Here is a 23,225-nt window from a genome sequence, read left to right as displayed (position 1 = left end):
TTTATTATTAATTTAATTTATATACCGCCCTTCTCCCGGAGGACTCAGGGCGGTGAACAGGGCAATACATAAAAACTAGATACAAAAATTAAAAATTATTAAAACGTGATTAAACAATGCCCATAATAAATTAATACAGATTAAAAATTGAAGTCCATTTATAAAAATCCCACCCCGTCCCATCAGGCCAGGCCAGCTTGTTTAAAGAGATGGGTTTTAAGATCGCGCCGGAAGGAGCGGAGATCGGGCGCCATCCGGAGCTCGACCAGAAGATGGTTCCATAAATCCGGTGCACCCACAGAGAACGCCCTCCCCCTGGGGGCCACCAGTCGGCATTCTTTGACCGGTGGCACCCTGAGGAGGCCCTCTCTGTGGGAGCGTACTGGGCGGAGGGAAGTTGACGCCGGCTGCAGGTGCTCCCCAAGGTATTCCGGACCCATGCCATGAAGGGCTTTGTAGGTCATTACTAACACCTTGAACCTCACTCGGAAGACAACTGGTAGCCAATGCAGCTCGCGGAGCAAAGGTGTAACATGGGAGTATCGGGAAACTCCCAATACAACTCTCGCGGCTGCATTCTGTACCAGTTGGAGCCTCCGAGTGGTCTTCAAGGGTAGCCCCATGTAGAGAGCGTTGCAGTAATCAAGACGAGAGGTCACGAGTGCATGAGTGACCGTACGTAAGGCATCCCGGTCTAGATAGGGCCGCAACTGGCGCACCAGGCGAACCTGGGCGAAGGCCCCCCTAGTCACAGCTACTATATGGTCTTCTAGGGAGAGCTGTGAATCTAGGAGGACTCCCAAGTTGCGAGCCCTATCTACAGGAGGTAATAACTCACCCCCCATAGTGAGGGGTGGGATATCCTGAATATCCCGAGATGCCGGTACGCACAGCCACTCAGTCTTGTCAGGGTTGAGTCGAAGCCTGTTCCTCCCCATCCAGACCCGGACCGCCTCCAGGCACCGGGACATCACGTCGAGGGCATCACTGGGGTGGTTTGGGGTCGAAATGAAAAGTTGGGTATCATCAGCATACTGATGATACCCAACTCCAAACCCACGAATGATCTCACCCAGCGGTTTCATGTAGATGTTGAACAGGAGAGGCGAGAGGACCGACCCCTGAGGGACTCCACAAACGAGAGGCCTCGCGGTCGACCTCTGCCCCCCTGCCAACACCGACTGCGAGCGTCCCAGGAGATAGGAGGAGAACCACTGAAGAACCGTGCCTCCCACTCCCAATCCCCTGAGACGCCGCAGCAGGATACCATGGTCGATGGTATCGAAAGCCGCTGAGAGGTCTAATAGGACTAGGACAGAGGAATATCCCCTGTCCCGAGCCCTCCAGAGATCATTCACCAGCGCGACCAATGCCGTCTCCGTGCTGTACCCGGGCCTGAAGCCCGATTGGTACGGGTCTAGATAATCCGCTTCATCCAGGACCAGAGGGAGCTGATGCGCCACCACACTCTCAACAACCTTCGCAAGAAAGCGAAGGTTGGAGACCGGACGAAAGTTATTCAACACAGCCGGGTCCAAGGCAGGCTTCTTGAGGAGAGGTCTTACCACCGCCTCTTTCAAGGCGGCGGGAAAACTACCCTCACTCAAAGAGGCAGATATAACCGCCTGGAACCAGCCTCGTGTCCCCTCCCGGGCTGCATAAACCAGCCAGGAAGGGCACGGGTCCAATAAACATGTGGTGGAGCTCAGCCTCCCCATGATCCTGTCCACTTCCTCCGGAGTTACAGGATCGAACTCCTCCCAGGTAACATTGACAAGACCGCTCGTGTCCTGCTCGTCCGATACTGCCCAGTCGGAGTCCAGACCGGTCCGAATCCGAGCGATTTTGTCCGACAGATGTTGACTAAATTCCTCGGCACGCCCCTGCAAGGGTTCCTCACTCACCTCCTGATTAAGGAGGGAGCGGGTCACCCTAAACAGGGCGGCCGGGCAATTATCTGCGGACGCGATGAGGGCAGCGAAGTAGTTAGACCTCGCCACCCTCATCGCTGCGAGATAAGACCTAATATGGGTTCTTAGTCGCAATCGGTCGGATTCAGATCGGCTGGACCTCCAAACGCTCTCTAGGCCCCGTCTCCGACGCTTCATCTCCCGGAGCTCCGCGGAGAACCATGGAGCCCATTGGGATCTGCGCCGGGTCAGGGGCCGCAAGGGTACAACTCGGTCAAGTGCCTCTGTGGCCGTCCTTTCCCAGGCTTCCACTAAGGCATCTGCCGAGCTGTGAGCTGAGGAGGCAGGTGGGGACCCCAGTGCTGCCTGGAACCTCTCAGGGTCCATTAAGCGCCTGGGGCGGAACCATCTGGTTGGCTCAACAACCCCACGGTGGGGAGTGGCAAAACAGAAGACCAGCCGCAAGAGATGATGATCAGTCCATGACAGGGGCATAACAATTGGGGAGCCCCCATCAAGATCATCTAACCACCGACCAGATAAGAAAACCAAGTCAAGGGTGTGGCCTCCCTCATGAGTCGGTCCATGAATTACTTGCGTCAGGTCCATGGCCGTCATGGAAGCCATGAACTCCCAAGCTAACTCAGATGCTCCTCCCAGGGATGGTAGATTGAAGTCTCCCAAAACCATAAGTTTGGGAAACTCAATCACCAGCCCTGAGAGGATATCGAGAAGCTCAGGCAGGGCTGCTGCTGCGCGACTAGGCGAAAGGTACACCAGCAGCAAGCCCAACTGCGCCCTAGGACCAAACCTCAATAAGAGAGATTCACACCCGACTATCTGAGGAACGGTGGCCTCCTGCGGACATAAGGTCTCCCTCATAACCACGGCCACTCCCCCACCCCTACCCTGAGTCCGAGGCCGGTGTAGCACCCGGAAGCCTGGTGGGCAAAGATCAACCAGGGGGATACCACCCTCTGGGCCCAACCAGGTTTCCGTGATGCAGGCCAGGTCCGCATGCTCACCCTCGACCAGATCCCGGACGAGAGGAGCCTTGTTAGCAACGGACCTGGCATTCAGGTACACCAGCCGGAGCTCAGGTGGCTGCACATCCCCGCTCCCAGAACCTCGGGTCGAAGACAGAGGGTCGGAGCGCCTCACCGCTTGTAAATAGCGGAGAAGCCCTCCCGGAGGTCGGTACGGCCCTCTGATCTTACACCTGCTGCCATTCCCTATCGTCGTGGGAATTGGCAATCCCACAACCCGCTCCGGAGATGGCCGACCCCGGCTCCCTCTCTACGCGATCTATCCTGCGCCTGGCCTGAACAACAGTTGGTGGATTACCCCCCATCTCCAACCAACCACAACCCTCCCCCCTCCCTAACCCTACAAAAAATTTGGCTAAAAAAGTAATCAGGGGCCTCTTATTAAATTTATATCTTAGGCCCCTGTTCCTGCCCGGCCATCTCTCAGGGTCCCAACAATCGGGCCCGTCATCAAGTGGCAGAGTAGAAGGTAAGGCGGGTCGCACCCAGGATGGGGGGGCACCCCTGAGGGCGAACAAAACCGTGCTTGAGTACCTCAGGACCATGATAATAATTGGGTAATACAGCAAAAACAGACCCAGATCAAGATAAATAAGATGGGAGGATCTTAAAATGGAAGGAGAATATCCAGACTGCAGACCCAGCTCCGCTGCCACTAGAGCTGGGTAACCCCGGGACAATCCCCGTTCTTTCACAACGGTCAGGACCGGGGAGCAGCCTGAGATATACAGCCGGGGAAAGAGATACCGCCTAGAGCTCTCACCTCTAAGACGGTAACAGGTGGAAACTCTTAACTCTTAACCACTCTCTCACAGTGGTTATACACCCGGCACCTTCCAAAACCCAAGGGGAAAGGAAAAAAGGGAGGACAATAGGGCAAACCAGTCAGCGAGGTGGATTAGGGGTAAAAACCCATAAAGTCACAGAGTGGTAAGAGAAGCTCCGGTTTCAGGTTCCTTTTCGCGTCATGGAAGGGACCAGGTGACAATCGACCGATAGTTCATGCCTCCAAATGTCCAGGCATAGAAGTCCACACTCCACCACCCGGCCATGGTCACCATACCAAAACGGTTGCGGCACTCCAACTCCCTCACCGCCAACCGTCCCAGACGCCAACCAGGACCATCTCCACCACTCCAACACTTAAAACGCTGACGCTGCTCCAAGCCGTAGTTCATAATAATAGTCGTAAATCAACCAGCATCCGGCTCCTCAAGCAACTGGAAAGTTCTCCCCAGAGTCGCCAAGCTCCGTCGAGTTATTCCGGGCTCCGCAAGACTCCACCAGGCTCCCGTAACAGCATAGCAGCAGCCACAGTCAGCAGGTTGGCGGGGCGCGGGGTGCGGGTCTCCCAAGATCTTCCAAGACCTCCACCAAACTTCTCCAGGCTTCACTGGGTTCCCGCAGCTCCGACAACCAGCCGGTCGGTGCTGTACAAAACAGGGCTCTACCGAGTTCTTCCGAGTTCTTCCAGAGCCTCCGGAGGACTCCATTAGGCTTCGCTGAGCTCCGGCGGCCCGACAATCAGCTGAGCTCCCGCGGCCCGACAATCAGCTGGTCGGCGCCGCAGAGCACAGCACGGGGCTCAGCTAGTTCTTCCGGGCCTGCACGGCTCTCCCGAACTCCTCCGAAACTCCGGACTTAGAGAGCCGACGACAAACAGCACAGCCGCTCCCTCTGGCTTCGTTGGGCTCCCGCGGCCCCGACAGTCAGCTGGTCGGCGCCGCAGAGCACAGCACAGGCTCAGCCAGTTCTTCCGGGCCTGCACGGCTCTCCCGAACTCCTCCGAACAGCCGGGGCCCTCCGAAAATCCGGGCTTACAGAGCCAGACAAGCAGCACAGCAGCTCCAGAAGTGACTACCAGAAGCTTTCCTCGACCCTAATCCAGACCCCCGACACAGAGAGAATGACATTCCTGTGGGGCTCCCAGGGTCGCTAAAATTGCCAGAGCTCCTCGCGGAGCTCAGCCAAGCACGTCCGCCATCTTGGGCATGCGCAGATAAAATATCATATCAGACCTCTGCAAAAGGTTGCCATGCAAAATTGTGTGTGTGTGTGTGTGTGTGTGTATGTACGTACAAATACATACACAATAATATGTGTGTGTTTATGTACATGTATCTTTATACACATATATGTACTCAGTCTTTTTATTGAACTTTTAATTCAGTGTTTTCTGTGATTTGGGTGATGGGGTTAGTTGTTAATAATTAAAAGTTAGACTAAATTCTCAAGTAATGTCCATAAATTATCATGGTTGTTTCCTCGTATCTTCTTAAGACAGTGGGTAACACAGCGCAAGATAAAACTCCTGAAATGGAGACTAGTGTCTCATCAGATCAGGAGAGAAATCATATCAACCACAGCGGGATACTCAGTGATCCGAGTTTTTGCAGCATTGAAGAGCAGCACCGATTTGCATATGAAATGGTGCAACAAATATTTTTGTCTACGAGAGATAATGTGAATTTTGTTAATGAAGTATTTCATCAGGTTGGTATAAACTGACATCTGTTTATATGTTGTAGAGTATCAGTTACCCACCTTTCTCTTTATGGGAATCTGTAATATCTGTGAAAGATTTTAAGAATCAACCCTTAGCAGTGTATTGTTGTTGTTAGCTGCGAAGTTGTGTCAGACCCATCGCGACCCTATGGACAACGTTCCTCCAGGCCTTCCTATCCTCTACCATCTTCTGGAGTCCATTTAAGCTCACGCCTACTGCTTCAGTGACTCCATCCAGCCACCTCATTCTCTGTCGTCCCCTTCTTCTATTGCCCTCAATCTTTCCCAGCATTATGCTCTTCTCCAGTGAGTCCTTCCTTCTCATTAGGTGGCCAAAGTTTTTGAGTTTTATTTTCAGGATCTGGCCTTCTAAAGAGCAGTCAGGGTTTGTAGTGTATTACCTATGCATAAATGCTTAAATTAAATGAAAGTTAATTGTGATTTTGGTACCCTGTGGAATTTTCAACAGCAGCACCAATCTCTTCTAATGCTTGACAATCTTATAAAATGTTGGTCAATAAAAAGGTTAATATATTTTGATAATTATTCATTAAATTTAGAAAACTCATTTCCCTCATAGAAGGACTCTGGGTTATGTACAAATAAAATATTAAACATAAAAACTGAATATAAAAGTTTGACATTTTTATATTCAAGGCAAGAATAGTTAAAATTGAAAGTTCGTTAAAAGATGAGGGAGGGGAGGATTTTCAGAGTGCTCAGTGGGTTAGGACGCTGAGCTTGTCGATCGGAAGGTCGGCAGTTTGGCGGGTTGAATCCCGAGTGCCGCGTAACAGAGTGAGCGCCTGTTACTCGTCCCAGCTTCTGCCAACCTAGCAGTTCGAAAGCACGTAAAAATGCAAGTAGAAAAATAGGGACCACTCCGGTGGGAAGGTAACAGCGTTCCGTGCGCCTTTGGCGTCTAGTCATGCCGGCCACATGACCACGGAGACGTCCTCGGACAAGCGCTGGCTCTTCGGCTTTGAAACGGAGATGAGCACCGGCCCCTAGAGTCGGAAACGACTAGCACGCATGTGCGGGGGAACCTTTACCTTTACCTTTAACCAGCCCTATGGCTGTGTGTTCCTCTGCGAGCCCCAAGGAGGGTGGCAGAGCCAGGTCTTTAGACATTTCCAGAATGCCAGGAGACTACGGTCCTGTCTCTCCTCTGAGAATGTTGTAATGACCGTCCTGGACCCCTCCAGTCAGAATTCTTTAACTGACAGGGTCCGCAACATACCTTTCCTGCCTGACTGGGTGGGATAGGTTGATGGTTGCATAGATCCCCTGGCCCCATGCCATGTAGGGCTTTAAAGGTCATAACCAACATCTTGAATTAGACTTGGAAGCAAGAGCAAAGGCCCTCCTAGCCATAACCGCCACCTGTTCTCCACAAGGCCTCTGAACACAACCTTCATGGACAGTGGGGACAGGCTTGGGAGTATATATCTTTGTGGCAAATAGTGTTTTAATTTACTGTTTAGAGACAAGACTAAATTCTTGTTTAGGTCTGAAGTTCAACGATACGTTTTTATCATGTTGCTATCTTTCCCCCACAAACATATATCCTGAATCCAGTCAGGATATAAGAAATATTTATCTGTTGAAGGGTATGGGGGAAGCATTTCTATAAGTAGCTGAACTATTAGTGTAGAACTTTGCAAAAGGCGGAAACTTTTTCAATCATTAAAGTCCCCCTTCCCATGATTTATTGAATACCAGTGTTTCAGTGAATAAATAAATATAATCAGTTGAGGAACTTAACATAAAATTCCATTTATATGAATAAAAATATTTTAGATTGTTTGAAAGTACTCTATTCTGCAGTCAGATAATAACAACAGGTAGTATAGTAATAAATACTTATTTTATGCACTTAAATTTAATATAGTATTAGGAATTTCTCAAGACTTTATTCATTTATTCATGCCACCTATCTGACAAATGTGACTCTTGGTAGTATACTATAAAAAAACATAAAAACAAGCAAACAAAATATTCCACAATAAGAACATCAGTATTATTTTAAAAGACTAGAAGAGAGCATATTTGGTGTCATAAACAATATAACCATCTCATTAATTCCCCATTTTCTTAAGGAACCCTCCACCCCCCAAGTCTATTGATAGAGCTACATTTTGAGGAACATCAGGAAGGCTTACCATGGATTGGTCCAGTCTTGTCTCCAAAGGAAATGTCACTCTATAATGCAGATGCCACAGCAGAAAAGACCTGTCTCCAGATGTAGCTCCTTAACAGACACAATGTACAACATGCCTCTTCTGCCTGAATTGTTGTCACATTATTTGAATTCCTTTATTTTAGTTTTTAAACCTATATTATTGTCCTAAACCATGTGCCCTTCCAAAATAGTATAGCTCCTCTGATGATAGGGTAATGAAACTCATAGACATCACATAGACATTGAAAAAGTTGTACTTTGTATTAAAATATATGTTCAACCATCTCCATACTCTTGATGTGCTTTTGTTACATAAATATGTATGACATCATAATTATTTTCCTTTTATGGATTAAAGTAGGGAAATGGAGAACTTTGAGTTCAATCTCATATCTATTACTTCCCCTTTAGGCTTTTTTGCTGCCAGCATCAGAGATATCCTTAACTGAAAAGATTGTGAAAGTTTATAGGAAATGGATATTACATGAGAAACCTGTCTTCATGGAAGAACCAGATGCAAAGGAGACTATTCAAGATGATGATGTCATCACAGAACACTCAACAGAAGAGACCGATGGCAAACACGTATGCTGCCAGTCATTAGTAATAGGCGGTGGGTTTGTGTGATGTAATCAATTGCAGTTTGTAAATAGTTGTATAATCTGAGCAGAGACGTTGCTCAGAGTAATGTACTGTATTTTTCGGACCATAAGACGCACTTTTTTCCCAAAAGTGGGGGGGAAACGAGGGTGCGTCTTAAGGTCCGAAGGTGATCCGTATGGCCAGCCCCAACCTCTGCAAGTGGAGCACGAATTGGCACGTGTTGAGAAACGCCGATCTCACGCTCCTGCACTCTCCCTCGCTTGGTTTCAGCTTCCCTTGTTACAAGAGAAAGCAGGCTGAAATGGAGTGAGGAGATTGCCAGGAATGCGAATCAGCTGATCTCGCGCTGCTGCAATCTGCCTCGTTTCAGCTTGCTTTCTCTTGTAGCAAGGGAAGCTGAAACTGAGCGAGGGAGTTTGCAGGAGCGCGAGATCGGCCGATTCGCATTTCTGGCAATCTCCTCACTCCATTTCAGCTTGCTTTCTCTTGTAGCAAGGGAAGCTGAAACCGAGCGAGGGAGTTTGCAGGAGCGCGAGATCGGCCGATTCGCATTTCTGGCAATCTCCCTCACTCCGTTTCAGCTTGCTTTCTGCAAGAGAAAGCCGGGCTGCAGGGCCGCCTCCGCGGGTACTGCTCTAATGCAGAGAGGGAAGGACAAAGAGGGAAGGAAGGAAGGAAGGAAGGAAGGAAGGAAGGGACAATGGGAGAGGGAGGGAGAGAAAGAGAGAGGGAGAGAGAGAGAAGGAGAAAGAATTTTTTTTTTCTTGTTTTCCTGCTCTAAAAACTGGGTGCGTCTTATGGTCCGGTGCGTCTTATGGTCCGAAAAATACGGTAAATAGTATATAGAAAACTTGGTTCCACTTTTTCCCCTAACAATCTGTTGCTACTCATGTACTCATTTTTCTCTAAGTCACTTAATAACTTAATAAAGAAATTAAGTTATCAGTTGCACTATTTATCATAGATAAAGTATTTGAACAAATTTTAAAATTTTAAGTATATGCTTGGAACATGGAAGGTTGGGTATGAAAAGTATAATAGAATCAAGGCCTTGCTTTCCTTAAAAATCTTTCAGTTCTTAATATATTCATGCACAAGTTGAATATATCTGAAAATATTCTTCTGAAGCTTTTGTTTAATAATCATTTTATAGTGGTGTAAAAGTTTTTCTTTTTGTTCTTATCTGCAGAGGGTTTCTTTTGTCAAAAAATCAAAATATATGGGAACAAAATTTTGGGTAAAATATACTTTTACCCAAAAGAAAGATTGATATATTAACATTTGTAATATAAATCTTTTTGTCTAAGAAAAGTAACTTTTAGGATATCCTGTTATATTTTTCTAAAAGCATCTGTGAGTGATTCAATTTTGGAATCCAACCTTTCTTTTTGTATTCTTATACTGAGTTCAAATAACGACACATAGGCCACAGTGTTAAACTGATATGAAATTGTCAGAAAATTGCAACTATATTTTCAATAGGTTCACATAGTTTAAATCAAATTAATTCATCACTAATAGGTAAAACTGTTGATAGTAAATGAATCAGTAAAACTAATTCCAATACAAAGATTTTTTTTTCAAGTTGTACAAATGTTTTGTCAGACATTGTTTTTTTCACTGGAAATATTTATTCTCTATGTATATCATGTCACTAAAGAAAATGAAAGGAGTTCTAATGCTGTCGTCAGTAATTTAGCCCATTCAAAATCTGCTGCATCATTCTTTAGTCTGTATTATTACTACATCTGATTTCAAATAGTATTAAATCATCACCTCTTTGATGGTAATAGGCTTATTAATCTGGTATAGTCTTTTGCAAATGGAACCAGTTCCTCTCCCCCTAAGTTTATGTTGACAATTATAGACCCTGTGGGCCCACATACTTGGGAGATTATTACCACATACGTTTTTCCTCAGTAGTAGTATTCAAGGAGAAATGTTACTTTCTATTGTATAAAGCAAGAGTGTCAAACTGCTGGCCCGCAGGCCAGTTTTCATCATACCGAAGCCATGCCCACCCCATTGCAGCAATGCAAAAAGAATTGCGATACGTCGTGACACGTCACGTGACGTGGCAATTTTGACACCAGTGGTATAAAGTATGTGTAAATTAGTACTGACATATTGCAAGTCTCTCTCTCTCACACACACACACACACACATTAAATAATGTATAAAGAGTATTTAAATGTTTAGCCATTAAGTACTTGTTTATTTCTGGAAAGTTATTGAAGCTGCTAATTCTTTTATTAAAAATTGTACTGAGCAAAATGAGGGTTACATTCTAGGTGCACATATTGACCAATATGTTTTCTTAAAGTTTGTGTCTGGACATAAAAGATCTTCAAGTTGGGGAAGAAGTTACTCCTTCTCTAGTGCTGTTACCAGAGGATGCTTATTGGAAGATGAAAACGAGAATGTTAAAGCAGGTCTTCAAGCTACACTGCAGGTATTATATATGATACAAAAGAATAGCTTTCTTAGTTTGTATATTTTGTACTTGTTAATTGTATTTATAGATTACCATAATCAAATTGAAACTGACATTTTGCTTTGGACAAAAGGAAATATATATTGCTTCTTTAGAACTGATAAACGCAAAGCAAAAGACATATTTGATGTTATATTATTTGTAACTAGAATTATTCCGAATTTGGGATGGACTCCTGCAGTGGAACAAAAATATAGAAAATCAAAATATTCAGAGACTATATTTGAGCTGAAAAAATTAAAAGAAAATAGGAAAAAAACACACAACTAGCTCCAGAAGTACTTAAAAAACATAAAAGCAAACAAGGCCCCAGAAATCTGAAGATCCATGATGAGCATCTATATTTTGTTCTCTTTCTCCTTCACATGCTCTCCCTTCCTCTCCAGAAAATCAAAGGAACTAAGACCAAAAGGCTTCTAAGAGGTGGTTTTTAAAAGATAAACAGAAATCCTCTGTACACTCCAGGGTATTCAATGCAGCCCATTTTGCGGCTGAAAATAATCAATTCATGTTTGAGACAAGAAATTTTATACTCAAAACATTTTGAAAATGAACTGTTTAAAACCCCCAAATAATGAATGTTTTCTATATAACCCAAGATTGAGAATATCCATGAGTCACTGCAACAACTGTCTCTCTGATTAAACTCTGTTATTGTTCTTCAATATTTTATTTGATCAGGGCCTATTCCCATGATCTTTACATTCTTTTTTCAAGGATTCTCCTAACTTTGCAAGACATTCACGTGGTCACAGTTCGCCTATCTAAACCTCTCTTCTATGAGAGTGTTCATAAGCTATCATTTTCAATTGTTTAACTGCATGATGGGGACTTCCGGTGGCTCCGCGGCGACGGAGGCAGCCTTCCCGGGCTGCCCGCGGCTCAGCTGTGTGATTTTTCGCCCGAAACAGCGCCGATCAGCTGTTCGGGCGAATTTGAAGCCCCCTCCTCGGGAGAAGAGGAGGGGGTGAGCCCCCAGGTAGGGGTTGAGTTCTCCGGGGCCGCCTGAGCTTGGAGCTTGGGCGGCTGAAGGATTGAACTCCCCCGCAGCCTGGGCTGCTCCCAGCTGGCTAGCGTCTCTGCTCCGGACTTCATGGAGCAGAGCCAGGCGTCTGCGACCATCCCTGCTTGAAGGAGAGACTATGAAAGGAAAAGAGCAGGCAGAGCAGTACAAGAGGGAAAGATGAAGAGATGAAGAGGATTATTTTATTTTACTCTCCAGCTTGATGGACTTTGCTTAAAACTTAAAGTGAAAGTGCGTCACAATTGTAAGTAAAAGATGGCGTCTAAACCTCCCCCTAGAACTTTTCGGAGTGCTGGAAATTCTCCGGTGCAACAACAATCATTACTGCAGGCGTTGCATTCTCCAGATGTATTGACATCGAAGGATCTTGAAAAACATACCCAGTTAATTTTGGAGTCAATGGGTGTTAAATTTGCACAGATGGAGGAGAAATTGGAGAAATTGGAGCAGAGAATGGAAGAAAGGATGGAACAGAAACTCAGAGAGATGAAGGTAGACATTTTGTCCTCAGTGCATAAAGTAGCTAAATGTGTGGAGGTGCTGGATGACAAAGTGGAAGAACTGACTCAAAAAAATGCTATATTAGAAGCAAAAGTATTGGAAATTGAAGATTTAAAAGACAAAATGGATAGCGAACTGAGTCTGGCTCAATTTTACCAGATGCAGTTTGCTGTTAGAATTAGAGGCCTAAAAGAGAATATTAAGGAAGATTTAAAGCAGCTGGTTTCTGAGGCTTTTGAGGTGGTATTGAACCATCCAGCATCTGAAATAAAACAAGGCATGGACAAAGTGTTTCGTGTGAACTCGTGGATTGCTAAACAGAGAAAGTTGCCTAGAGATGTGGTGGTTTATTTTGTAAAAAGGGAAATTAGAGATGAAGTTATACAAGCTGCCTATGATACTAAAGTTGTGATTGCTGGTCAAGAAGTTTTGGTTCTAAAAGAAATTCCTCCAAAGATTTTAAAGAGAAGGAAGGACTTTATATTTCTTGTGCAAGAGCTCAAGCAAAGAGATATAAGGTTCAGATGGGAGATCCCAGCTGGGTTGAGCTTCATGTATGAAGGCAAAAGGTACTGTTTGGGTACTGTGAAGCAAGCGCATGATTTTTACAACAATGTCTTAAAAGCAACCCCATCAACACTTTTGGAAGCTGCAGAGGGATCTGGAGAAGGAGAACATCAAGAGGATGAAGATGGACAGATAGACGAGAATGGTACAGGAGGAGATCAAGCTGCAACTCTTTTGGATGATCCTAGAGAACAGAGGGTGACGCGTGCTGCCTTAAAACGCTCAAAAAAGATAAGAAAATAGGACCAGTAGAAATCTATGGAACTTCCACAACATACTGATAGTCAAGTGGTAGTTGTGTTTTTAAGAGTTTTGGGATGATATGTATGGTAACAGAATCTTTAATTTGGAATTAATGGACAATTTACTACAGAGGAAGAGGAAGAAAGTTTTGTGGGTTAATGTGGGTTAATTTGTGTAAGAACTATCTATTATAGCCTATTTTGGCTAGAGAGGTTAATAGGGATAGGTGCTTGTGATGTGTAAATGAGAATATGTTTAGGAAATAGTGAATTGTGGAAGAACATAGATGGGAATGACGCTAGTTTTCTTTTATTTTAGTTCTTTATACATATTTAGTATTATTAAGGATTGGTTTACTCTATATAAGCTAGAGAGTGATGGATTTTAGAGTTTATAATTGTTAGTATATGATTGTTTATGATTGCTTTTTAGATATATACCTTGTATTTCGCTCTGGGAAGTCGGGGGGGGGGAGGGGGGGAGGAGGGGAAGTAGGGGGGGGAGGCAGGGGAGGGAGGAGGGAGAGGGGGAGGGGGGGGATAGGGGGGAGGTAGGGAGGGGAGGAGGGAGGGGGAAGGGGGGTTTTCTAAAGGAAAACTATTTTAAAACTTTTCAATAAAAAAAAAATATAAAAGAAAGAACTGCATGATGCTCTGGATCCAACTTGTTTTTTTTTTTTAAAAAATGTCATCACTACTGGGTAGGTTAGCTTGTTAATCATCTTTATGTTGGTCTCCATAGAGATAATTATGTTTGTAATACATCTTCCTTTTTTACTGTCAACAGTTCTATTCTCAGATCATTATGATAGTCTGAATTAAACAGAAAGGCACGGGCTAATCTTAATGACGTTCTAGAATGTTTTGAAATGTACTTTATACAGAGGGACAATCTGACTATATAAGCTTTCTAGAGTTACAGGGGTCACCAGAGACTCTTTATGATGAGGTTCATTTGCAAATAGGGTAAATTGTGTTAATTTTCTAAATACAGATCATTTCCCTAAGACAGGCATGTCAAACTCGTGACATCATGTGATGTCACATGATGTATCACGACTTTTTCCCCATTGCCGGCAATGCGGTGGGTGCGGTTTCAGCATGATGCATCTGGCCCGTAGGCTGGCAGTTTGACATGCCTGCCCTAATATATAGATTTTTTAAAAAGATATTTAATGCACATCTCCATAATATATCTATTCCAGGAATATATTTGCCCTCGTTTCAATTCAGGACTGTCAGGTTATTTTAATCTAAAACAATTCAATGGGTAAATTACCATTTTTATTGAAAAGGAAAATACTAATATAAAATGGATTTATAATTCTCTTAACTAAAAATTATAAAAAATGGCAGAGTTATCTGACTGTTATTTAATATGTGCAAGGAACTGTGCTCGTTATAGCTTTCAGTATGAACTTATTGTAAGGGTGATGTTCTGTTTGTGAATAGATTAACTTAATCCTAAATGTTGTGAAGAATATATTGTTCAAAATAACTTGAATGGATTCATATTCTCTCTTCTCTCTCTCTCTCTCTCTCTCTCTCTCTCTCTCTCTCTCTCCCTCCCTCCCTCCCTCCCTCTCCCTTTTCTCTTCCTCCTTCTCTCTTTTCCTTCAAAATATAAAGGTATTTTTGACAAACTCTGCAAACATATTTTTATTGGAACCGTGCAGTGAAGCCCCTGAACTACTTAAAGAGCAGATAAATTCTTGCAGAGCAGTTTTGAGCATATATAGGCGCATGATAATGGAAGTTCCCATGAATAAAAAGACCTGGTATGTTTATCTGTAATGGAATGTGTGAGTGACCTTGGGGGATGAGGAGGAAATGCTGCCTAGGAAACAATCAGACAAGAGAGGCAGGAGCTGGCAATCGGAGGAAGAAATTTAGGAAAGACCTGCCCAAATGGTTCAAATAGTTAATAGTGGAGGCAGGAAGTTTCTGCCTTCAGATTTGCAAGATTCTGTTAATATAGCCTTACAGTAAAGTAGAATTAGTTCATCTTGTCCTGTTTCCTATCTGGATTTCCTGGGAGGGCTGACTCTTGCCTCTCACTTGGTATATCTGAGTTATGAAGTTATGGTATAAGGCAGGGGTAGGCAACCTTGGCTCTTTTGTTACTGTGGACTTCACCTCCCAGAATTCCTGAGCCAGCATGGCTCAGCATGGAAACCTCTCCCTTTTCCCTCAGCATGGCTGCCTCAGGAATTCTGGGAGGTGAAATCCACGAGTCATAAAAGAGCCAAGGTTGCCTACCCCTGGTATAAGGAATCAATAGCACGTTGCATTCTTTTTATGTCACTATCAGAAAGCTCAGCTGAAATGCTAAGTGTTTCTTTGTAGCAATGTACAAGTATTTCTCCATTGTTTCCAACTGCATGCCCTGTGCATTACTGGTATCTTATGATAGTAAATCTTTATCTAGTTAATCCACTATATGTACCTTTGTATATTATCTGTGTACAAAGTGGAATTCTAGAAATCAGCTAATGGGTAAGAATGAATTATCCAGACTTTCCACAAATCTGAAAAAACAGGCAGCGCATAACTTAGACACCTTTTAATTCTGAGAGCACAGATGTGGATATTCCATTGATAATTTCGTTCTGCTGTATAGAAAAAAAGCATATTATTTTAACGCAAGATTATTTGAAATACATGTTTTTCATGACTGAATAAATGTAATGCAGATAGAATGCTGAGCATTATTACCACTTTCATTTTAATTTACATTGTGTCTTTCTGCCCATAAGGACAAATACAATATTATTTTAACTTAGACTATTTCATATTAAATATAATTGTGATATCAATATTGTGATCTTTCCAAACCATAGTGAAATGAATGAAAAATTTCCATGATGGATCTTATTTGTTTTCAGGACTTAGTTTTTAGGACATTATTTTAAAAAAATCCAAATATAGTCAAAATCATTGTCCTTGATTGAGACAGGTGGTTATAGAAACTGAATAAATAAAAAATAAAACTATATGTTAATAAAAATAATTTACTCAATAATTATACTTTGTCTTTTAAAATGTTTTATTATGTGGCTTAGATAAGACCTGATTTGAAATGCTAAATATTTAAGTGTTGTAAATATATTTAAAATAAAGCAAATGTTTTATAATGTGGTTTGAAAATCACAGTAGTAACAGACAGGGCAACTGAGACAACTTTTGGTTTATCCATATAAATAGTTTTACATCTTCCAAGTTCTGTCCCTTTTCATTCTGAATCTCTATGCAGCCTTCTCCTGGCCAGTACTGACAGATAAATAAGATAAAGAAGCTGTGAACTAAGGGGTGGTTAGTCTGTTCCTTACTAAAGACCTTAGGGTTTTTTTCTTTTTAATTTCCGAGTGCTATGATGATATCATTGGAGGAGTGGGATGGAATTCTAATTTCTTATTGCTTGAGGATAGTCCTTTTTCCCTTTTTAAGGAGCTTCTTAAAAAAAGACCTCAAAGGGTCTGAACCCTACAGAAGGCACAATATACTTTTGGCCTTAAGTTTCACTTCTGACATTCAACAACGACCTAGGTTTTTCTGTTGTATTTCAATTGAAATCTCTTTTGATAATGTTGAATCTAAATGATTTTTACTATTTCTGTGCTTAACAAAAACAGATTTCTTGATATTTCCATAAAAGGATCTTTATGTTTGCCTTTAATAGTAAAATGATTGCATGTCATAATGGAAATATTTTAAATACAAGATCATACAGCTTCTCTAACTTGGGTGCTGTCCAGACGTTACCTCCTAGAATTCCCAGCTGGCATTGCCATTACTATGAATTCTGAGAGGTAAAAACCCTACTTATACTAACAATAATTGGGACTGGAAACTCTGTCATTAAGTAATACTGTAATAAGCCAAGAAAACATATGACTGTGCCGCTTAGCGACAGCAGTTCCCACAGTTCAGGTTGCCATGTAGTTAAGCAAGGACCACACAGGACACTAAGTGAGGAGTTCACGTAACCAAAATTTTCAATTTATTTGTGGGAACTGGCAAGAAAAATTGCAAGTTCTGATTCCCATGATTCTGGAACACTGTGCTGGGTATAAGTACAAGGTCCACTTGCAAGTACCACTCCTTCAGTGCCACTGTAAGTTTGAATGGTTGCCAAACAAATGGTTGTTAAACGAAGACCGCCTGTATTTAGGATGGTTAACTTGGGGAAACCTGGGGTAAAATATTATTTGGGGTTATGCACACAGAAAATGGGTAGTAAGAAAGACTTGAAATGCTTGTGATAATATTTTTCTGCTGGTATGTAAAATAATTATATGTGTTTACCACATGGGTCTGAATGAAAGATTAATTACGCTGCTTTAAGAGTTCCACTAATTTTTAGGAGCAAAATCCTTAAAACGACAGGAACTTTTTTCAAGTTTGTACTGATGTCTCAAAACAAGACAGGCTCCTTTAATGAATAGTAAAGGGACATCGTGTTTATACAAGTAATCCCTTTTTTTAGTACAGATAGTCTTCCACGTTTGACCACAATTGTACCCAAAATTTCCATTGTTAAGCGAGACATTCATTTTAAGTGAGTTTCGCTTCTTTTTACAACCCTCCTTGCCACAGTTGTTAAGTGAGTCACTGCAGTTGATAAGTTAGTAATCTGATTGTTAAGTGAACTTGGCTTCCCCATTATCTTTGCTTGTCAGAAGTTCACAAAAGGAGTATCTGAATTCTGATCACAAGATCATGAGGATACTGCAAAGCTCGTAACTCTGAAAAATGGTCATAAGTCACATTTTTCAGTCCCGTTGTAACATCACTAAACTAACTGTTGTCAGTCAAGGACTACCTGAACTCATTATTAAAGTGTATACAATCCTAATAGAGAAGGTATTTGCTTCTCTTACTTTGTGACTTTTTCTGGGCTGTTAGAAGTAACTGTGTTGGTAGTGTCAACATTATTATGAGAGAATGTTAAGATAAATACCATTAGCAAATTTCTACATTTTTCATATGTAAACTATATATTTTTAATTTTATCCTAGGGAGCATATGTTGCAAATGCTTCTTAGCATAACAGAAGCTGTCATGAGCAACTCCAAAGATGATCAAATAAAGGATGCATTTGGTCAAAGTTTAGCAGGTTTACTATTTCGGGTATGTCTCTTCTTTTTTTGTAGAGCAATTTAAACCTTGTTTTGAAGTGCTATAGTTAATTAAATTTATACATTGCCTGAGACCCAGCTACACAGAAAATAATTGTGTTGCAGAGTTATGATATTTTATAGCACGATATAGCAAGGTCATGTATTTATCATACATTAGAAGCATATAAATGACAAAAACATAAAATGTTGGTAACATACGAAGTTTATTATTTAATATAGGTATTCCTTGCTTAATGACCACAATTGGGATTGGAATCTCATTTGTTAAGTGAAGCGGTCATTAAGTGATATGTCACATGACTGCCTAGATGACAACTTTGCTCAAAGACTGCAGTCACAGAACTCACAGTTGTGGTAGTTAAGTGGAGGGTGTCCCATGTCAAGGATGCAGTGTACTTCTGGGGGGGGCTCCACTCAGAAGGTGAAAAGGCTCCTTATCAAAGTCCAAGGACAATTTTCAGTCCATGAGCAAAGAGACACTTGTGTATGGCCTGTGCCAGGCATCCCAGGACCATTCCCACCTGCCCAAGGCATCCTACCCTTTTATCTTATTATGCTCCCTCTCTGCTCAGGAGCTGAAAATCCCGCTTGGATCTTGCCTCCTTTTCATCTCTAGGGACTTGCTAAAAGAGTTGCAAGAGTTGCTAAAAGACTTGCTATTGAAACTGATTTCAAACAGAAGAGAGCTGGAAGGGACCTTGGAGGTCTTCTAGTCCCAACCCCCTGCTCAAGTAGGAGACCCTATACCATTTCAGATAGGTAGCTGTCCAGTCTCTTCTTAAAAACCTCCAGTGATGAAGACCTACAACTTCTGAAGGCAAGCTGTTCCACTGGTTAATTGTCTACACAGTTAGGAAGTTTCTCCTTAATTCCAGGTTGCTTCTCTCCTTGATTAGTTTCCATTCATTGTTTCTTGTCTTGCCTTCTGGTCCTTTGGAAAATAAGTTGACCCCCTCTTCTTTGTGGCAGCCCCTCAAATACTGGAATACTGCTATCATGTTAGCCCCTAGTTCTCTAGACTGACTATACCTAGTTCCTGCAACTGTTCTTCATATGTTTTTGTCTCCAGGCCTTTATCCATCTTAGTTGCTGCTCTTTGCACTTTTTTCCAAAGTCTTAACATCTTTTTTGTAATGTGGTGACCAAAACTGGATGCAGTATTCCTGGTGTGGTCTTACTAAGGCTTTATAAAGCGGTACTAATACTTCACGTTTTTGATTCTATGCCTCTGTTTATACAACCCAAGATTGTATAAGCTTTTTGACTGCTGCCACACACTGCCGGCTCATGTTTAAGTGATTGTCCACTAGGACTCCAAGATCCCTCTCACAGTTATTGTTTTTGAGTCTTTTTTTTGCCAACTCTGTACTTGTGCCTTTAGTTTTTCTTGCCTAGGCATAAAACCTTGCTTTTCTCCACATTAAATTTCATGTTGTTGGATAGGGACCATTGTTTAAGTCTGTCAAGATCTTTTTGGATCCTGAGCTTGTCTTCTGGGCTGTTGGCTATTTATGCCAGCTTAGTGTCATCATCAAATTTGATGAGTTCCCCTTCTATTTCCTCATGTAAGTCATTTATGAAGATACTGAAGAGTACTGGCCTTAAGATGGAACCTTGTGGTACCCCACTACTTACTTCCCTCCATGTAGATATAGTACCATTAAGGACTACTCATTGAGTATGGTTTGTCAGCCAGTTACAAATCCATCTGGTGGTGATGCTGTCTATCCCACATTTTTCTAGGTTATCAACAAGTAGGTTGTGGTCTACAGTATCGAATGCCTTGCTAAAGTCTAAGTGTACTGTGTGCACAGCATTTCACTGGTCTACTAATTAATCACTGTCGAATGAAATAAGATTGGTTTGGCATGATCTGTTTTTAACAAACCTGTGCTGGCCACCAGTTATAACTTTATTTGTTTCTAGATGTTCACATATCTGTTTTTTGAATATTTTTTTCCAGTATCTCTATAAGTACTGATGTTAGTCTGTAGTTTCCTAGATCTGCTTTTTTGAAGATGGAACCACCACGTTTCAGTAATGGCAACTATATTATATCTGCCTTCATGTACTAATACTTCAAGTTCACCCTGTTTGTTCCCTGAGCTTTGAGGGCTAGTGTACAGGCAATGGGGTCCTTTATGGGTCTTGGGTAGATTTCTTATATCTCCTATTTTGTAACTAGGATTTCCATCCTTTCCATCACTTTCTACTTCATTATGTTTTTCTTTTTTCTTTCTTCTTTCTCTTTACTCCCTACTTGCTTATGTGATTGGTTATCTAGTGGTTTTTGCTTTGAATTAGCTTCTAAAGGTTGTGAAAATTCCCCCCCCCCATTTTAACTTGCAACTAATAGATTTGGGAACAGAATCAAATAGCTTTTAAAAATGAAAAAAAGACTTTTAATGTTGTTTACTAGGGGAAAAGATAATAAAAATATTATTGTTTACCTAAAATGAAGTTTAACTAGTAATCAACAATTTCAGAATACAGGTAAATTGGATGTTTTGCTGTACTTAATTGCTCATATTGCATAATTCATATAGAAGACAAAACATTTGAAACATTTTAAATCTAAAAAAATGAATACAAAATAATAGGAATCGGTTATGTGTTTGCATGGAACACTTTTGTGGTTTTCCTAGATACAGTGTAGTATACACTATTCCATAATGTGGAATGATGCATCTACCTTGAACAATCCGGTATGAATGTATTTATCCTTTCCTTTCTTTAGAAATATGTACAGATAGTCCTCAACTTACAACTACAATTGAGCCCAAGATTTCCATTGCTAAGCAAGACAGTTGTTAAATGATTTTTATGACCTTTCTCTCACAGTTGTTAAGCGAATCACTGCAGCCATTATGTTAGTAAGCTTCCCCATTCAGTTTGCATCTCAGAAGGTCACAAAGGTGGTCTTGGAACGCCGTAACTGTGATAAATGCCAAACATATAAATTTTGATCATGTGACTGTGGGGGAATGCTGCAGCAGTCATAAGTGTGAAAACTGTCATAAGTCACTTTTTAAAGTGCCATTGTAACTTTGAACAGTCACTAAATGACTGGTTGTAAGTCAAGGATTACCTAGAAATCAGTTCATTTGAATTTCATTTATTTGAAGATGAGAATCCAAACTGTTCTCCATTCTTCCTTGTCTTTTAACCACAGACTCTCATTGTGGCTTGGATCCGAGCAAATTTGAGTGTTTACATTTCTCGTGAGCTCTGGGACGAGTTGCTACGTGTGCTGTCATGCCTTACAGATTGGGAAGAACTAATAATGGAATGGGCTAATATAATGGATTCTTTAACATCTGTTTTAGCAAGAACAGTATATGGTGTTGAAATGACCAACTTGCCACTAGACAAGCTAAGTGAACAAAAAGAGAAAATACAAAAAGGAAGAGGTAAATAATAAGCAAATGATTGTATTGAAATTATCCTTATGAAATGAGAAAAATAGTAAATGCTAAAAACAAATATTGTGCTCAATGCAATTTTAAAGCGTATTCTAAATCAGACATGTCAAACACAAGGCCCGGGGGCCAGATCCGGCCCGCGAAGTGGTTTCATGCGGCCCGCGAAGCCATCCTGGAAACAGTGAGGGAACGGCCCCCATTGCCTTGGCCCTGGTCCAAAGACCCTCCTTCTGCCAGAGACCCTCAGATCTGTCCCACTCCTGCCCAGGCCCCCATAGGCACCCTTGATGCGAATGATGTAGAGCTGGCCATGCCCACCCAGTAGGCCATACGCACTCTAGCCACACCCACCTAGTAGGCCACACCCACCCTGGCCATACCCACCCAGCCCCCTGAGGGCAACCGCAATGCTGATGTGGCCCTCAATGAAATTGAGTTTGACACCCCTGTTCTAAATATATAAAGGGCTATTGTTTGAAAGGTCATGCAAGGAGATCACATGAGGCCTCTATATACTGATTTTCCCTAAAAAGTACCTGTTCAATGGAATTTGACATTCTCCAACATGTATAAGCAGTTTATTTTCTTGTGATCAAATTCAAAAGCAGATAATACTTTATTTCAATTCAAATCCCAGTGGAAATCTAAGAAATATTTTATTAGTTATTTATTTGCATAATTCTGGAATGATAAACTGTTCAAAAAACTTCCTATCCTTGAAACCTAGCAGTGTATGAAAAATGTATGAGACATGAGATGAAAAGATATCTGTTTAACCTTATAGGGTGTAAACATTATTAAATTTATTTATAGTTGTGATGAAGGTTGGAAGTCACTTTTTAATATATATTTATTTTATATCCTTTCTTTTTTTCTTCTTCCTTTTTTCTCTGCCTATTCTATTATTTTCATTATCTTCTCTTTCCCTAAACTTGGTTTCTATTAATGTAACTACAATCCCTACAATTTTTTTCTTAAAGAAATATTCTAATGCATGAAAAATGTAGAGAAGTAAATAAACAACAGTGTAATTTCCATACATATATTTATTTTATATACTGGATATATTTATTGTTTTCATAATTTTGAGATACTTTGATGTTTACAAGTTATTTGGGGATATTATACGACATGAATTAGCAGTTCTATGTTTAGAACATAGAATAATAGGGTTGGAAATGACCTGGGAGGTCTTCTAGGACAAATGTCTGTCCAGTCTCTTCTTGAAAACCTCCAGTGATGGAGCACACTACTTCTGGCATTAAGCTGTTCCACTGATTAATTGTTATCACTGTCCGGAAATGTCGCCTTAATTCTAGATTGTATCTCTTAAAAGATCTTCCACATGTCTAGTTCTTGTCCTCCACTCAGTTGTTTTGGAGAATAAGTTGATTCCATCTTCTCTATGACAGCCCCTCAAGTACTGGAAGTCTGCTATCGTATTATTCCTGGTCCTTTTCTTTGTTAGACTAGACCAGGGGTAGGCAACCTTGGCTCTTTTATGACTCGTGGACTTCAACTCCCAGAATTCCTGAGCCAGCCACGCTGAGGGGAAAGGGAGAGGTTTCCAAGCTGAGCCATGCTGGCT

At 41.9% G+C, this 23,225-nt stretch overlaps 1 protein-coding gene across 1 annotated transcript in view; it reads left to right on the top strand.

Moving 5' to 3' along the window:
• The window catches only part of RALGAPA2 (Ral GTPase activating protein catalytic subunit alpha 2), a 160,875-nt gene that overhangs the window by 28,085 nt on the left and 109,565 nt on the right, over positions 1–23,225 (top strand). Inside the window, exons 10-15 of the mRNA XM_081325243.1 lie at positions 5,237–5,449; positions 8,055–8,228; positions 10,570–10,698; positions 14,704–14,852; positions 18,093–18,204; positions 21,388–21,625. Of these exons, the coding sequence (XP_081181369.1) occupies positions 5,237–5,449; positions 8,055–8,228; positions 10,570–10,698; positions 14,704–14,852; positions 18,093–18,204; positions 21,388–21,625 (1,015 nt within the window). The remainder of the gene's footprint in view (positions 1–5,236; positions 5,450–8,054; positions 8,229–10,569; positions 10,699–14,703; positions 14,853–18,092; positions 18,205–21,387; positions 21,626–23,225) is intronic.

Source organism: Vipera berus (assembly GCF_964194415.1).
Source record: "Vipera berus genome assembly, chromosome: 3".
NCBI classification, from domain to species: Eukaryota; Metazoa; Chordata; class Lepidosauria; order Squamata; family Viperidae; genus Vipera; species Vipera berus.
The sequence above is the reverse complement of the archived record's forward strand: the minus strand, read 5'-3'. Positions and strand labels throughout refer to the sequence as shown.